Raw genomic sequence first — 19,670 nt, 5'->3', positions numbered from 1 at the left:
TCACTCGTGTCATCAAGTATCATTTAAGAAAAATAGCATACCTGTTGAATTTATCAATTGATTAATTTCTAAACAATCAAGAACATGTTTCTTTATTAACCCTCGTTCATCATGTGCTGTTAACCGAAGCGGTATCAGCATGAATAATAAATGTGTAATATACTTCCGAGAACTCCATTTTTCACAGCTAATTGAGACTATGAACATCAGATGGACATGTGTTGTAGCGGGCTACCACAGCTAACCATGAAGATTCTTTGTGTGGTTTTCGTCTTCTTAAGCTACACACCTGAGGGTAAGCTTTTATGTTTTATACTTCTTCAAGATCACGGGGGTAGTATCTCACTCGAGAAATTTCATTTTTTATGGTATATTGGATGTTATGACACCAGGAATAACCGATTCATTCACACAGGTGATGTCCATGGGCTATGATAGCAGGTGAATGGTAGTAAAAAAAATTCTGGAGACACTAAGAGGTGTCATCCTTATTTGAAGTGGTTTTAACCAAACCATTGCAAGTATTATGAAAATACACCGTCCTTTTAAGGAAGTATTGCGGTATGGAATTTGCCTTCATGAATTTGTGATTGCTCTTTTTGTGTAGTATTTTAACGCTTTCAAAGTATCCCCTAGATTTTGATCAAACTCTATTACACTTTCCTATGACATTGTTGTTGTTGATGGACGGTTAAAAATCTAATAATGATTATTATCATTTAAATTTGCTTTCTTTTAAAATCATATATTGTTGCTCTTTCTGAGAAGCCCTGTCGGTATCAACGTGATAACAACTGTTGAATTTCAATACAACGATACTTTAAACAATGTTCGTCAGTATGACAGAAACAATTACGAATTATATAGATTACTGTTGATGGACCGGATCGATGAGCACGAAGGATCTTGCTATATGATAACATGGGGACTACGCATGGTTAGGCAAATTACATCATCATCAAACTGTGGGGTGTACAAATCATATGTTGTCCCGTACTACTCTTCAAATTGTACTTGCTGCCTCCGTTATATGATCTTAAGACGGCGACTAAATTTATGATCGTATCTTTACTTTTCTTCCTTAACAACGTTCTTCTAATGTCTCCCTTGCCTTGCACTACCTCAATTTTGGCCTTAAGCTATGTGTTTGCCACTGTGAGGATCAAAAGCATTACCTATGCATTATTTATGCCAATACCATCTAGATAGCACTTGGTGAACGAGGGTTAACAAAGGCACATGCTCGTACTGTTTAGAAACTAATTAGTTTTAAGTAGTTTGCACTTGCGATTTGTGTTTTTCAAATTTGCTTTGAAATAGTCTAGTGTCTCCTGGCCGAGACATACTTGCATAATGGTAGTTTCTACAGATTTAAGGAGATGGACGACTAGTTCGCACGTTGTCAGTATATTGTAATCAGTTGAGGATTTTGAGCAGTATGCTTCAGTGAGGTAGCACTATAAAGTCGACATTAATTCAGCGCTATGACAAGGAGACATACATTAATATCGCACATAAAGGAGGCCGTCTTAAAATGTCTAAAGCTATTGACAGGACACTAAACAGTACTATACCAAACAAAGCCTAAAATGTTAAACCGATTTCTTTTAAATTTATTTAGTTTCCATTCCACTATTGTTGCCAGTTTCTTAAGGGCAACAAGCTTCAAGACTAAATAATGTCTCTTTATTAACCCTTTATTAATCCTAAGATGATATTGGGCAAGTCCTGTTTTTTTTCGGCTCGGTCCGCAATCAAAGATGGCCGCCATCTTCAAAACCAAATGCTGAATATTTTCTCCAACCGTGGAATTTAACTCAAACTTGCCTGAACTGGTCCGGCCATGATGGTCTTGATCAAGTGTTGTTATAAGTTTGGTCCTTCCGCCATCTTTAAAAAACATGTTGTAAATATCTTAAGTTTGAACAGTGGGATTCAGCGCTAACATTTATGAAATAATCCCTAGATCGTCTTCGCCAGGTGTTGTTATTTTTCACCTCCGTGTATAATCCAATATGGCTGCAATGTAGACCATTTTGACAAAAAAAAAGCCCACACATTTCAAACGTCTTCTCAAGTTCAACAGGATATTTTTGTATCATGAGTTTTGAGACTTAAAACGGATAATGAATCTAAGAATACAATTACTATGGTTTAGTTCTGAATACGAGTCATATATAAAGCTTAATTGATTGCTATTAATTCCACAGAAATACATTGTTTCCAGATATACTTGCCTCAGCTAGTCTACTATCGTCTATCAACAGTAGATAAGTTATCATAACAGGATAGCTTGTGTTTTAATTTCAAAGTAGTTTGTGTAATTAAGGGCAAAGTTACAGTCATAAGTTGGACTACTTATGTTCGATTATATTTATAGGGAATTCTGCAATGACAGTTTTGTCATTCCGTCTGAAAGTGACTACTCATTAGCCCCCATATAGACTCGGAGCAGGTGTTTCGAAAGCTCCCTTGACTATCAAAATAAATAATTGTGTACTGGGTCGAGAATTTAAAGGTAAGATTTTAAAGGTTTGCCATAACCTGTTAAGCCGAAATCAAGCTAATCAGTGATCTATAGATTATCAGTAACATATATCCGTCTGAGCCCCAGCCGGTGTTCGAAAGTATTTTCAGTAAGTTTAGTGCCTTCAAACAATTGCCTATATATATATCTGATATATGGCAAAATAAAAAAAAAACCTTTGTAAAACATGATTCCATGAAAATTAGCTTGTTCCACAAGTTGCTAGGTAGTCCAATATGGTCGTCATTACCAACAGACACTAATGCACAATACCAATTTTGACAGTACTACTTTAATGCTTTTGACTACGTATACTACAATAGTATCAGAGTCTGTTAAATTAGATGACCGTTAAGACCGATGTGCCTCTTGTTTTGTTTTGCGCTGGTTTACTTCCTGTCAGTTAAGGTCATTTAAGGACGGCTTCTCTTGTGTTAAAGATACTGGTCAATGTGTGGTTGCTTTGGATGATGCGTTACGTTCGTGTTTGTCACCTCTTTTGAAAGTGTGCGAACCGGATGTCGACTGTATAGTGTTACCCCAGCAGGCATCCAAACCGGTCATATTATACCGAGAACGAGAGAATCAGTCGTCCCACTCCAAAAATGGATAGCCCATCTTCGAATATTGGTGACATAAGGGTATGGTCGTCTAGTATTTCGTAGTATACGTTCTGACGATAGTTTCTTTCTTATTTACAGTGGTAAATTCGATAGAAGACTTAAAGATAATAACGAGTTAATAACCCGTCATGTTTTGCTTACAGAAGAAATACTATCAAGTCCTATCTCGTTTCAGGTTTATGTGATGGGATCAGAAACCGAGGGAAAACGTTTTTCGTAGCTTTTTCGGACAACCATTACACTGGAAATTATCCTCAGGATTTGGAACTTTTTATTATGAATGCTGTTGATGTGCCTGTGACAGTTGACGTCAGTGCACCCCTTTTCCTTGGTTACACACTCTCTGAAAGTCGAACAATACAAAAGGAAGATTATGTGAAAGTGACATTCAACAATTTGATTCGCCTTGACAATACAGAGGTAGCACCAAAGGGCATTCTAGTTCAATCAACCGGTGAGGTAGTGGTTATAGCGGTAAACCGCGAGACTTACACAAATGACGCCTTTCTTGCCATCCCTGAACCGGCATTGGGGACGAAGTATTATGCTGTAAGCTATTTCCCGACATGGTATCCTTCACAGTTTGTTGTTATTGGCACAGAAGATAATACAGAAGTTAAAATAACACTTTCTACCAATCCAAACGCTGATGTTGTACAGTTTGATAACACCACGTATGAGCCAGGTGACACAATACTTATCTCGATTGATAAATTTGATTCGGTACAGATACAGAGTAAAGGCGATCTGACTGGATCCCTCATCGGCACAGACAAACCAGTAGGGTTCCTAAGTGGTAATAAGAGAACAAATATAGGAAATGGAACTAGGTCTAGTGATCATTTGGTTGAATATTTGACCCCAGTAAATAAATGGGGTTCAAAGTTTGCTTCAGTTCCTATCCCAGGAAGAAAAGTTGGAGATTTCTATAAAGTTGTTGCTAGTTCTACAAACACTATTCTTACAGTAAAGTGTTCGGACCGTTTCGGTAATAGGATGAACTACGAGAAAACATTACATAACTCTGGAGATTTTGTGCATCTGCATATAACATTTGAGAAGTATTGTTCCTTTCTGTCGAATAAAGCCGTTATGGTAGTTCAGTTTGTGCATAGCCAAGATGCCAATGACCACACAGACAAACATGACCCTGCCATGATGTTGATTACACCGGTGGAACAATACGAGTCAGAGTATAGATTTAATACGCCACGGTTCACTTGGGGGACCTACCAGAACTTCTTCCTGTTTGTCGTTAAGTCTGACCAGCGGTCAGGTATTAGAGTGGACAATGACGTCCTGCCAAGCAGTACGGAGTTTGTTGATATCCCTGGTACTGATCTGGTGGGTGGATATGTGGAAGTATCAGACGGATATCACGCTGTATACCATATCTCTCCTATAGTAGTATTTGGCGGATACCTCTATGGACGGGCGAGATTTGAGACTTACGGCATACCGGCCGGAACACGCATGGCAAATGTGAATGAGGTGAGTAAGACTGCTTTGCAACTATAGAGCTATAGAAAATAGACGAAGAATCAAATTTTGCATAGGACCTATATAGATATGATGTGATATTATTTCCTTCTTTAATTTCTAACAGGTTATAGAAAACTCGGACCGTCGACTGAGTGGGAAATCAACCATTATTTATTTGTATTTTACATGTTTACATCTTGTCAAAATAGTACGGATTGGTTGTAAGGAGGCACAGAACGACATCGTATACGTTAATAAAACGAAAGAGAGTAAAATCGGCAGAAATCTCTTTCATTTGCCTTCTGAAAACAAAAACAAAAACCCCACTTAAAGGAAGCCATACATGGACAAAACAAACAAACGCTAATTCATCGTTTTCGTTGAACTCTCAGCGCATTTATACTGATCAGTTTGGTTTGTAATTGTTTATCGTCCTATTAACAACCAAGGTCACTAAAGGGTGGTTTCCCTTATGCGCAATTTGCATTCGTGTACTGATCTTGTGTGTGTTTCGGGAGACTGTGGTATTTTAGTATTTGTCTACTAGTGATAGCGCGGAAAAGATAACAACTTTATAGTGCTCCCTCACTGGAGCATGCTGCCGACGACACCCAGCAGGGAACCTCACCCGATCACTTTATACTGACACCAGGCGAACCAGTCGTCCCTTTCCCTTAATCCTGATAAGCAGGAGTACTCACTACCATTTTTATAGACTATGATAAGGACGGTGTAAAGTACATGTAAGCACACAGGGGAGGCCATCCTTAAATGACCATGGCTCCTGACAGGACGTTAAACAATAAAAATCAAATCCAAACCTGTAACCATGGAAACAAATGGTTAAAACCCTAAACATCGCACTTCATGTAAAAGAAATTTATACACATATATCTATTTTCCATTTCTTAAGGGGGGTTTAACGAAAAGATCTTTTTGTTACGAATATTTAATGAAATACATTGTGAGTACATCCTTTTTGTATTATTCTATTTTCATCCGTCATACGTCATTGCCAACACTGACTTCACAGACCCGGTTACATAATGTGTCGATAACGTCAGGCTTCACTGTACCGATTATGGCTACCTGAATTCCAAATTCGGCATTTTTGTTTTACTCTTTCCTCTTTTCTTACTATTATTTAATCAGCCCTGCAGCCGCAGTACCACGATTGCTGGTGACGTAGTAGACAATGACTGTGACGGGTTTATCGACGAGGAGCTGCCAAACGCTTTAGGTATGCCCTTTGTACTTATTTATGACTATACACCTATCTTTATGGATATATCCTGTTATTAGAAAAAGTAGCAAGCTAATTATAGAGTATTTTTCTATTCACTGTACATGATCATCAATGCATGTGTGTGTATCACATATTCATGAATACACAGGTATCACGGAACAAACACTCGACTGCGAAGCTAATTATTCTTTCTGATACTGAAACATCTCTAATTATGAATCCTTTATATATGTATTTACGTTCGGTTTAACGATTTTGAATATCAGATGACGATGGAGATGGAGAAATAGATGAGGACTGTGCTGTACCGACATCCCCCAGTAAGTATATCATGCTTTATTTGCCATACGCCCGTCAAATCTGAATGACGTATTATGGTATGGCGTTGTCCGTGCAGCGCAAACATGTCTTTGTCCGAAGATCACCTCCTACATTTATCAACCGATCTCTTTGAATCATGTGATATTTCATTATCATAATATGTATGTGTTTTCATGAAAGGCGTTTTGATTCGACTATTTTAGCTAATTGTTTTTTTATTGTGTTTTGTTGTTTTTTGTTGTTGTTGTTTTGTTTGTTTTTGTTTATTTCAGTATTTGATAACTTGTCCGGAGATTTCTTACATATTTAACAGATTATTCTGAAGCATTGTAGGCTTTATAATCAAGATAAAAAGTTGTATTTCCTGAGAAGCATTTTGATTCGACAGTTTTTGCAAAAAAATATTCAGCAAGGTAGCACTATAAAATCGGAATCAGTCCCAAGCGCTTTTACAAGATAAAATAATCATACCATAGTCAAATAAAACACAAATTCACGAGACACATACATCTCGATATTGAGTTAGAATTATGTTGTCATTATTATGTCGGTATGTTTATTGACGCTTGCTATCTAAATATCCGATATTTCACATTGCTAAATTGGATGTTTTGGCCTACAGTCGATGGTAATTGGGCATCTTGGTCAGGATGGGGAACATGCAGCATCACCTGTACATCAGATATCAATCCATCCGGCCAATCAGTCCGAATCAGAACTTGCTCTGAACCTACTCCTAAATACGACGGGAAAACTTGCTCGGGAAATGGTGAAGAGTATTTGACATGCACGCCTGATAGGTGTCCACGTAAGTTGTGGTAATAATTGTATCGGGAATATCGGTACATTCAATGATTGAATACTCATAGAAGTTTCCAGAAAATAAAACTTCAATGGAAAAAAAAAATAAATTATTGAGTTTTTTCCTTTTTGTTTGTTTTTTTCTCAATGATGCGTTGACAATGACAATAGGGCGTGCTAGTAACGTTTAAAACATTTTATTATACTAGGAAATATCAAATGTGTATTCGATATGCTTATGTTATAATATCTAACCGAAACATTATTCTATTGATAGTATATGTTTGTTGCTGTTATGCAAAGAATACATACCATTTGTTGAACTATAAAGTCGGCTTCAGTTTTGTGCTGTCACCAGGAGACTGACACGAACAAACGGCATCAGCCCACTTTGTTGCTTGCTAAGTTTAGAATTTATTTTTTTGTTCGCTGGTCTTCTACATGTTTGGCCGATTTCTTTGCTTTTATAATCAGAAGGTGTTTTCTGAAAGTACTTTTGATATGATATTTTTTGCAAAAGCTTATGCCCTATGTTCATTTCAGTACTTGACTTTTATCGGGAGAGCTACATTTTCGACCGATTGCTTTGGGACTTGGACTGCATTGTAGTCATGATAAAGTTATATTTAAATAATTTTACAGAAGTTCTTGCGATTTCTTAATTTCTACTACAATTCTTCCATTTTCTTTGATATTTGTTAGCATTTATTATCACGGCGAGTTGTATTTAATAAGTTGGAGACGTTTTATTACCTGTTTTCCTCAAATTAGCCACTATTTAAGGTAATGCAAATATTTTTTAATGCAAGATAGTGTATACTATTATATTGCATTCGACGGACCTATGGTATTCTGCCCCGCGGTGCTCTCGTAACATAAAGTTCATATGGTCCGAAGGACTGGTTAGCTTATAACGTAGCGCGGCGTCTGTCGTCCGTCACCTTTTCCTCGAAAGTGGTACTTGTCGTGAACGACCAAATTTGGTCTAAAACATCCTTCAGCAAAAGGGAGCCAATTTGTCTTAAACGTTGGGTCTGGCCCCTCGTGGTCCATTAGAGGACATTATAGCAAATTCTTTAAATCGGCCTCGGTAGAAATGAATAAAAGGATTCGGTCTAAAGCAGTCTTGGGTGAAGGGGAACAAATTTCATATAAACATTTGGTTAGAATTAAACAAGTGAACTGACCAAAAGTCGCAGTCAAATGCCAAGGTCAGGGTCTAATTCTGTGTCTTTTGTAAGACATTATGAAGCTAAGTTGGTCAGAATAAAAGAGTCAACTGACCTAAGGTCAAGTAAAATTTAAAACACAGGTCAAGGGCAAATTGAGCAGGTTTTTGCTAAAGAACATTGTACGACATTACAATAGATAAATAAATGCCAAATACTTGGAATAAAACGAGTCAACTGCACAGGTATAGGGAACAACCAACCAATTGAAAAAATAGATTTTTGAAACATCCCCTGAGTATAGAATGTTGAGCCAGGAATAAAATGTCTGGCAGCCACTGATTGGCCAGTATGTTATGAAGTAACAAAATAGATATGTGGCCTGATAGGTAACTGTCCATAAGATATGCTGATATAAATTTCGTAAGTCCGATTTAATTTTTTCCCAAAGGTTCAGGTCATAATAAATAGCAGGTAAACATTTCAGACTTTTCAGAATTTTTACTGCGAAATTCACCCATTTTCAAAATGGCTACCCTGGAAAAAATTTGAGCTGAAGGTTTGGTTTGGTTTATTTTGTTTAACGTCCTATTAACAGCTAAGGTCATTTAAGGACGGCCTCCCGTGCGTGCGACATGCATGCGTGTGTTGAGTGCGTATGTGTGTTTTGGGAGGCTGCGGTATATTCGTGTTAAGTCTCCTTATGATAGGCCGGAACTTTTGCCGATTTATAGTGCTACCTCACTGAAGCATACTGCCGAAGACCCAGCAGCACACCCCACCCGGTCACATTATACTGACAACGGGCGAACCAGTCGTCCCACTCCTAATATGCTGAGCGCTAAGCAGGAGCAGCAACTACCATTTTTAAAGACTTTGGTATGTCTGGGCTAGGGGACAGAACCCAAAGCCTTCCTCACAGGGGCGAACGCTCAACTAAAGGCCAAATGTGAGGCATTGTCAAGGGAGACATTAGGAAGAAGAAAGTTGTTAAGAAAGAAGAGAAAATATAAGATCCCAAATTTAGTCGCCTCTTACGATCATGCAATGGGGGCAGCAGGTACAATTCTTACGCCCTACCTGCAGGGCAGTGAGCTGAAGGGCCCAACTTTTTTTTATTAAGTGTTATACGAGACCCTAAACTTTTGTTATAAACCATAATTGCCAAATTGAATTCAAGAATTTGAATGATATACTCCAAAACGTTAACACTAAAGTCTATGGAAAAACAATTGGTTGGTTGGTCCCTATACAAAATGTCACCATACATACAATTGTATAAAGGCTTGAAATAATACATGTAGGAATCTTGACTAAAATCAGGTTTGACACAAAAACGTTTGACACAAAAACATAGGTTAATAATTCATGTAGGAATCTTGTCTAAAATCAGGTTTGACATAAAAACATAGGTTAATAATTCATGTAGGAATCTTGTCTAAAATCAGGTTTGACACAAAAACAAAGGTTAATAATTCATGTAGGAATCTTGACTAAAATCAGGTTTGACACAAAAACATAGGTCTTATTATGACTAACGGAAACAGATAATTTTAGGTCTAATTGTGCCATTTTTTACAGCTGTTAACGGAAGCTGGTCTGACTGGAGTCCATGGAGTGACTGCACAGGATGCGTTTCGTCATTTACTCCAACCATTGGTTCACTTACCAGAGTCCGCACCTGTACCAATCCGAGTCCAGCGTTTGGTGGCTTGGAGTGTCCAGCAGATGACCTATCTGAGGAATCCGACACGTGCTCATGTCCAAGTAAGCTTGTTAAGGATTCGTGTATCAGGACCTTTAAGCAGTCGTTGATTTCTTTTATTTGGAGGTATGATCTAATGGTAAACCATACCAACAAATTGTTTTCACATCCTCTTTTATTTATTTTTTGTTCTAAATCTTGATTGCATGTGATTACACTTTACACGAGCATATTCTGCAATATCTTAAGCAAACAAATACGAATATACCGATGCTGTCCAATACGCATACAATACTTTAAGGTCAATAGAATAATAAACCTGTTGTATCTTACTGCTTATCGAAAGAAGCAATTTCATGAGTAGCTTTTAAATTAACAAATTGATTAGTTCATGTAATAGGCTAACTTTTTAATTATTATCGTCATGCATTTCGAGTCATCCATCATTCACGTCAGCACTGGCTGCGATGTTAACATTAACTTAGAAGACCCGAAATACCTACAACATTGTTATGCCCTGCAGACATGGCGTACATTGTTATGCCCTGCTGACAGGGCGTAATAATTCTACATGCCATTGTATGACCTTGAGAGACGACTGAATTTGGATTATATTTTCTTCCTTAACAACTTCTTCCTAATATCTCTCATTACATTGTCTCTGATTTGGCATTTAGCCGAACTTTCGCGTTTGTCACGAAGACTTTGGGTTCTGGTTCCTGGCCCAGACATAATTCGTATAAGAGTTTACAATTAGGGAGTTGCTACCACTGCTTATCCTCAGCATTTTATAGCGTGGGACGACTAGTTCGCCAGTTGTCAGTATAATGTGACCGGCTGAAGTGTCCTGCTGGATGTCCTCAGCAGCATGCTTCAGTCAGGTACCACCATAAAGTCGAAATCAGGTTCGCTCTGCCACGAGGAGAAAAAGATACGCTAGGGAGGCCGGCCTGAAATGACTAGAAGTCAATAGAATAATATATGATATGACGTTAAACGATACCAAAAAAAAAAGAAATCCGATAACAATACAGTTCTCTTTGAAGAATGTCCGGTATATTCTGCTTATTTTCGTGAGTGATACCTCTTCGATACTCTGCAAATAGAAATCAATGCTGATAACATAACACAACCAAAGACCATTTAACCAGTCATCTCAAATTACAGTTTAAAATTATACCTTTTTCATTAATTCTTTATAAAACAGAAACTTGTTTTATCCTGCAGTTGATGGAAAATGGTCAAACTGGGAACCGTGGAATCATTGTTCGATGACTTGTAACCCATATACAGGAAGTGACCTCATAATCACTGGAACACACACAAGGTCAAGATCATGTTCCGACCCATTCCCACAGCACGGTGGCATACCATGTGATGGAAATTATCGAGATACCGAGAGTTGCCAAAACAATACTTCTTGTCCGGGTAAGTGTCGAACACTTTTAAATAATATGAACAAGGTTTCAGACAGACAGATTATTAATGCGCCGTTGCGACAGCTAAGAAGACTGTATCAACGAACCAATGGGATCAATTGACAGTGTAGCTTGTGCAGAAGTGAGAAAATATCTGTCGTATCTCAAATTCATGTAACATATTTTTGCCGGTTTTTTTCTTTACTGCCTTCTCTTTCCGTCTGTAATGATTTTCTCTCCTGTCCGAGTAGTTAACAAAATTTGTGATAACACAAAACTGACTGACCTTCGATATAGTGTTATCATGATGAAATGTCATATCTGTGTACAGTAGCCTAAGACCCCCAACCCCTCACATGATATCGACGTCGAAAGAGGGCAACATATTCCAATTTTAAAAGACGCAAGACGAGTTATAAAACATGATTATATATTATAATTATATATTATATACATCATAAAAAGCTGCTGAGTATGCTATTGTGTTTTTATCGGGTAATGTTTGGAAGTAAGAACAAAGCATTATGATAATTGTATATTAAATATTATACAGCCATGCTTATCTATATTGATAGGAAGTACGGATGGAATTTGGGCTACTTGGGGCTCTTGGACAGAATGCGTACGCATACGACAAAGGACTTGTAATAACCCCGCTCCTTACGGTACAGGAATCGAATGCATGGGAGAAAATAATCAAACAACGAACTGTTCATCAGGTAGTATCTATAATGGAAACACGAATATAATGATATTGATTGATTAATGAGAGACTTAGTGGCCACTCAACATCTATGATGATATAGGGACTAACAAAGTATTTGAAGATGTCGTTTTAAAACATGTACAGTTGAGAAATATGTTTTAGGCCACTGAGAATGTGATACATTATTGTAATAACTATTTAACATATAACTAAATATATTCATATCGTGGACATTTCTCAGCAGACTCTCAAAAGCACATGCGTTCACCGAACGTATGCATCTCGTACACAGTGGTTTTGTTATTTTGTTCCCCATTAACATCCTATTAACAGCCAGGGCACACAGGGGAGGCCGTCCTTAAATGACCATAGTTCTTGATAGGATGTTAACCAATGTTAAAACAAACGAAACCGCTCTTATTGCGTACTTCGAAATTTTATTATGCAGAGCATTTTACCCACGTTGTTCATTCATTGCATTTGCCTTTTTTTTTTTTACAAATTTAAATAATTGTATCGTTATTCTCTTCAGAAGCAGGTCCTACAGAAGCAGCACCCACAGTACCCCCAACTCAGTGCTCATGTCCCGTGCCAACTGCTACAAATGTCACACCATCTTTCCCATCGCCTCCTCCTCCAGAAGAATTGGCAAAGATCCTTCAAGACCTTAATATTCAACTTAGACGAAATAAAAAAGAGACGTCCAGATACAAGAGAAGTCTCGTTTCCGCGTCTGACCCCAGAGGAAGCAGTAAAGCCATGGGGCTGCTTATGATCAGCATAATTGTTATCGGACTATTGGGATTCATGCTGATGGATCTTGACAGACTTTGCAGGTTCCTCCGAGAACGGGAGCCTGTCGGAGTTATATAAGTATAGTTTGTTTTGTTGCTTAAACGTAAGCAAAAGGACCGATATACGATGAAAAATAATTCAGTCGTCTGGATATTTTGCGATTCTGCATATTTATTGTAGATTCCTTCTATCTTGCTTATTAGTGGTACATGATATTATGTCTGCTTCCACAATGACCCACATGATGGAACTTTCGAAACTTTCACTGGAACAGTCATATATAACAAAAGGAACGTCCTCCCTTTCATTATGCCTGCGACCGACATTTTACTGTCCAACATTTTATGTTTCATGCTGCTATTTCAAATAAGTTCGTGAGACCATATTTAAAATAATGTTTGTGAAATGTTTATTCATTGCAATTTTTGACGGGCTGTTAAATTGCACAGTAAATACTTCCTCTAGAGAAAGAGTTTGCTTAAAAATGTGATGACACAAAAATTGTTCTCTCGGTGACAATATGGAATAATGTGAATAAATTGCAATACTTAAATTTTTGGCTAATAACAATCCATATTTTGGAAATGCATTTTAATTTTCATACATATCACTAATCCAGATTACCCCATTCAAGGGAGACAAATGACAAAAAAGTATAGGACAATACACATTATTTGGTCACGTAATCTTTTACAATATATTTCCTGCATTTTGACAAATTTTCAACTCACAATTGGTGCGCCGTGCGTTGTCAATGTATTTCAAAAATATTCCGTATTTATATCCAATAAATAATGTATGAAAAAGACAAATTTTGTAGATTCGATATTAGTTTACAATACCCATTCATGTATGACTCTTGTCGACGCTGCAATTTGTTTACATTTTAATTTGAACGAATATGGAGAGAATCGTACGTTTTATTAATTATCCAAGTGAAAATAATCGATACCAGCGAAACAGATGACCATTATTTAGGAATAGCAATTCAGCTGTCTTTTTGTACAAAGAATTATGTAAGACTTTATAAAAGTTGGTCCTCCGCTGCGCGCTCAAAAACTATTTGAACTTGAGGAAACACCCCGAAAGTTGCAAAAAGCCCAATGCAACAACTTAAGGTCATTCATGTATCAAGAAATGTCCATTGCAATTAATAAATGCCATATTCGCAAACAAGAAAATTTATCGTATAATTTTAGATTTATATTAAAAAAAACAACACTCAATTATGTTTTGAAAACTGTCACACTAACGTCAAAACATGTCAATATACGCCATACATTTTTAACGTTTTAATAAATCCTGTATATTGTGGTGGCAATGGTTCTGTTCTGCGGATTATGATTTGTTGAAGATCCATCAAGATTTTCTTTCTGTGTGATTAATTTCAATTATTTGAGAAGGGTACATTGAGGTGAGAGATATTGTTCAACTTTCGGGTTTTGATGTATTTTTGCGGTGTCACTGACTAACGAGAGCATATCCCCCTCTCTTCTTGTGACAAGATCACCAATGGAAATTATCTCGTGATTATCGGTTTATTTGAAAGATATTTCCGTGCATGCTTTGGCCTTTTAATGTTTATATATTATATTCTATATTCCTAGTCTGCAATTTTACATTTTGACTCTATGTTATAAAAACTTATCGAACTGACTCTTGACAAAATCTCAATACAAAAACACAAGTCTGGGATCGCACAAGGCACCAAAACCATTGGTTACATCACACACGTGGGCGCTGGAGTACGATTTGGTGATAAATAATGCAAAATGACAAAAAAACATGTTCCGTAGTATCATGAGTTTATAGCTTACACTCACGGTATACGCGGTGTTATGTTCGTTTGAAATCGAAAACTAAGTGTTTTTTTTACAAGTGGATATATAATACATATACGTGACCTGGTATCGTGCTCATTCTAATAAAGAACTGTATTCAAACTGGAGAAACATATACATGTATATTGATTTGAATACAAATAAATAAATTTATGTAGATTTTAAAGATAAGAAAATGATCATGCAAATGTCCCGGAAATCAAAGTACTAATATTATACAGGATGCATGGATAACCACAATAATATACAGGGAAATCCATCGGAAAAACTCTACCAAACTGCATTATCCTTTTTGCATTTACACAAAACGTGGGGAAATATAGCAGGGAATTAATTGTCTGGGCGATTTATATTGATAGCAGGTTCGGCAATTACTGTTATCAACAGAGCATACCATGCATTAATACATGTACTTTAGTGTTTTATGACGTTTGTTATTCCAGCACTTGGAACGATTTATACATGTAACGTCCGATATTTCAAATCTCGATGGCATTTGTTAATGAATGATTTCACGGAGTCTCATTTGCAATATTGTTAAAACAACATTCATTGAGATTGATAAGCTTAGATCCAATACCAGTATGATATTACAGAATAATGCATACTGCATACTTAAATCGTTCGGACATTGTAAGGGAAATTTTTGAACTCAATGTTTTCAATTATCTTATCGCTGGTCATCAAAGCATGAAGACCTGCCGAGACGAGGTTGTCCTTGTCCGTCTTCAGATTGTTCATTGAAGCGCGAGGACATGTCGAAATAAGCAAGACCTCGTCCGTCATTAGGTTGGCCAGATAAGCGTGAGACAAGTTAGATCTTGTCTGCCTTCAGATTAGTCATTGATGCGGGAGGACCTGCCGAGACCAGTTTGACCTTGTCCGTTTTAAGATTGGTCATAGAAGCGTTAGAACCTGTCGAAATAAGGAAGACCTCGTCTGTCTTTAGATTGGTCAGAGAAGCGTGACGACCTGCGCATGTGGGTTAATGTTGCATCCCATTATGTTGTTCATCAGTGTCTTCATGTAAAATATACATTGTTGTACATTGTTGCAACGTGTACATTCCGTTCCGATGACGTCACATTGTTTACCGATCCCGCATTGTATCTGCACTGCCTGACATGAAGGCTTCATTCTGTGTGTTTTAGTGTGTTTGTTAGTTTTCTTATATTTCAATTGATCAGGTATGATAAAACAACCTAAATCAATATGAGGTGTGAATGTAGATTTCAGAAAAAACGGCATGTTGCGCATAAGATTTCAACAGTGTTGAATCAACAAAGTTGGATGTACAACCGAAAACTTCTAACTATACCTTATTTCTTTGGAAATCATCTGTAAATAGTTTATTGAAATTAATAACGATCCATTGCATTCGCCTATCAGCGTTTGTTCGTTTCTATATGCCGATTTCGATACTTAAAACACTGAAGTGTTCCAATATTGAACATTAACATTTGCTCTATAGATCGTCCTAGAGCATCCGACTACCTAAAATCAATACTTATTAAACAGATAAGAGCGTGAAGGTACGAGAACAACGAAAATTGCTGTACATTCTTACGAAAATGACAAACATGCCGTTATGTAACTGTACGTGAATAAATAAAAGAATGTACAGCACTTTTCCTCGGTTTCTAATTACGATAATCAAGTATATCACGTATGTTTGGATGGCAAAATACGTTAATCGGGTGCTCTGGCCATATTTACCGACCAAGTGTCAATGTAGTCCTTCGTGCCGGTCCCGTGACCACCCTGAAACACGAGGTCCGATGAAAACATCCTGATGAGGACGTTGGACACCTAACATTAAAATAAAAATCCGGTCGAGTAAACAGGGAACTGACGGGGAAATTATTAAGCAATGAAAATGAATTTATTTTAAAACTTAACGATTTTTGTTCCGTTTAATTATAAATGCAACACTAACCCACATGCGTGCCGAGACAAGTTTGACCTTGTTTGTTGTCAGATTAGTCATTGATGCGTGAGGACCCGTCGATACAAGGTTGTCCTTGTCAGCCTTCAGATTGGTTATTGAGGGATGAGGTCCTGCCGAGACAAGTTTGACCTTGTCCGTCTTCAGATTGGTCATAGACGCGTTAGGACCTGTCGAAATAGGTAAGACCTCGTCCGTCTTCAGATTGGTCATAGACGCGTTAGGACCTGTCGAAATAGGTAAGACCTCGTCCGTCTTCAGATTGGTCATAGACGCGTTAGGACCTGTCGAAATAAGCAAGACTTCGTCCGTCGTAGATTGGTTAATGAGGCATGATGACCTGCCAAGACCAGTTCGACTTTGTCATCCTTCAGATTAGTCATTGAAGCGTAAGGACTTACCGAGACAAGTTTGACCTTGTACGCCTTTAGATTGGCTATTGAGGCGTGAAGAGTTTTTGCAGTGCATCACATAAATGAACAATTTACCGTTAAACACATTTTGTGTTATTGTGTTATGTACAACCTTCAAGAGATAATTTTCGATAATAACTTATCTTTTCTAACACTATGAAACTGTTAACATAATACATAATTTTGTACTGACTAATATATTGCCACATTTATCACTTTAAGCTATGTATGTACGTCAGTGTATACACTCACCATTCGTAAATGCGTATTACCTTTTGTTGTTGATGAACCGTTAATATTAATATTAATGACAATGAACGTAAAAAAACAACAACAATGAGAGAAAGAATCAAATATAACAATGTAAATCTATCGCCCTGAAAATGTCCCGTCACAGTCTATGACAATGGGCTGATAAGGTAGGAGAGAATAATGATACATTAAATTAGTTCCTGAGTCAGGACGTTGTTCGACACAAAATCGATACTGACTTGATTGCACTTTCATTTTCACCGTTAAGCTGTTGATAGGACGGTAAACAGTGAAAATGTCAACACATCCATTATATAACGATAAAGTGTGTATGGTAAGTGGGCAGGGCCAGTAGGTGTACTTTTAAATTGTAATTTGATTTTTATAATTTAATGAACAACGACCATATGGTGAGTATTAAAATAATATGAACGAAGTAAACATATGTCGTGTGGAATTAATCGATAAAAGCATTGTTAAAACTGTTTGAAATTGACCTGCCCTATGTGCAAAAGCTGATTTTTTTAGTAGATGATTGTTGCAAGGACCGTTGCATGTAAACGGAATAACCAAATATACAAAGCATGAAAACCGTCCGGGCACATTATACTGACAACGGGCGAATTATTCCTCACTTTAATATGTACCCCCAGAGAGCAGCAAGCGCCGTTTGATTAGTCTCTGTCAAGAGGCACTAACCATACCAGAGTCTGTAACTATGGCAGTTGCTAATATTGCTGAACGCTCGGTAGTTTTGTTGTGGAACGGCTGGTTCGCCAGTTGTTGGTATAACGAGACCGGTTGGGGTGTCCCAGATCCAAAACACACCCATTCATGTCACACACACGGGAGGCCGCCCTTAAATGACCTTAGCTGTTAATAGGACATTAAACAAAATAAACCAAACCGAACCAATGTCCCACGTATCTTAAGGGGTTTAACGTCATCGCAACAGCCAATGTCATATGAAGACGGGTGTCAATGAAACACCTGGAGTAAGAAAACAAAGCACAGAAAGACAAAAGTAGTTACGAAAGATATTTTTGTTTACTTAAAATTCCCCTAAATAGAGGACACGAAAGAAAATTCCCGATTTTTCAGGGAAACCACTTTCAGTCGCCTTCTATGTTTAACATGTAGTGGGATACAGCGGGCATTATTCCTGGGTTCTCCAATTGAGTTAGTAATATTAAGCCGGCATCAGCTCCGCTTTATCACATGGCGACGGAACTCCACAGCCTTCCAATACACACACATTCACCAGTAAGCATTTCCCATGTTGATAGGATGAAATCTAAACCAAACCAAATATTTCCTCGCTGGGACGAATGATTCGCCGAATGGCTAAGAAGTAGGATATTCAGTATGATAGTATTATAAAAGAGTCTGTCAGTAGCCAATCATTTGTTGAAATTATTCTGAAAAGAGCTTATCGCATTAAATGGACACTTGCCAGTGTAAGTTAGGTATTTGGGTTCAGTGCAATATAGCAACAATTAACATACAGTTTAAAATCTACCATAGACTTGACGATGCGAGGGTCATAACTCGTACCTGCAGGAAGGCCATGCCGGATCGTTATAAATGTTTTACCAATCTACGATTTGCAATATATTAAGATAATGGTTTCATCCCTATTGGTACTCGACTCGTCTGTGAATACACCCGATTTATAATCTAGGTTAGGAACTCTATGGGCCTAGTAAAACGACCCAAGTTCGAGAAAATTGTGATTGTTGACGAAACGTTTAAGATACGTCGATGGAAATGATTTCAATCGAAAGGTATACGATTCTATATATATTTTGCCATAGAACTGTCGTTAGACTTCTTAACAAATCGGATAATTGATCAGATTTCTATTAATCGGGCACCTCGCAGTCAGGCGAATAACACGCAAAGTCGCTGGTGAGTAGTGAGTAGCTTAAAATTCGTCAGCGCTTCAGCGTTGTAACGAGGAAACTTGATGCATGCATGTGGTGAATGTTTTTGGATTTAGAGGCTGCGGTGTGTTCGTGTTTGCCCCCTTGTGATAGTCCGGAACTGACGACTTTATAGTGCAATCTCACTGAAGCGTGCTACAGATGACTTCCAGCAGAAACACCCCATCCGGTCACAATATGCCTGACTACGGGCGAGGGGGACCTCTCCGTCAACCACAGAAGAGAAATTGTCTAAGTCGTATAACAATGATAAATGTAAATTCGATTTTGCAATTATTTCAAATCTTACACCTTCCTACTTATTGAAGCGTAAGCACCAGCCTCAGTGCAAAAAAAAGCCCTTTTCTGATGAACACTTTTTATTTTCAACTTAAAAAAAAAGTGTTTTTACAATAGCATACCAAATTAAAAGGTTCTTTTGAAAACTGTTAGCCTTAAAAACATGAACGATTAATGTTGATCTATAATACAAGATTTGAGCAA

General features: G+C 37.5%; 1 protein-coding gene across 1 annotated transcript; it reads left to right on the top strand.

The window, feature by feature from the left end:
* Positions 1–3,341: 3,341 nt before the first annotated feature.
* LOC117341916 lies at positions 3,342–13,529 on the top strand. Its single transcript, XM_033903776.1, has 8 exons — positions 3,342–4,641; positions 5,785–5,872; positions 6,145–6,198; positions 6,822–7,007; positions 9,751–9,936; positions 11,102–11,302; positions 11,868–12,011; positions 12,531–13,529. Exons 1-8 carry the CDS (start codon positions 3,427–3,429, stop codon positions 12,869–12,871), a joined length of 2,415 nt encoding a protein of 804 aa, XP_033759667.1. The 5' UTR covers positions 3,342–3,426; the 3' UTR covers positions 12,872–13,529.
* Positions 13,530–19,670: the final 6,141 nt, after the last annotated feature.

This window comes from Pecten maximus, chromosome 14, assembly GCF_902652985.1.
Source record: "Pecten maximus chromosome 14, xPecMax1.1, whole genome shotgun sequence".
Classification (NCBI taxonomy): domain Eukaryota; kingdom Metazoa; phylum Mollusca; class Bivalvia; order Pectinida; family Pectinidae; genus Pecten; species Pecten maximus.
This window is presented reverse-complemented; position numbering and strand designations above follow the sequence as displayed.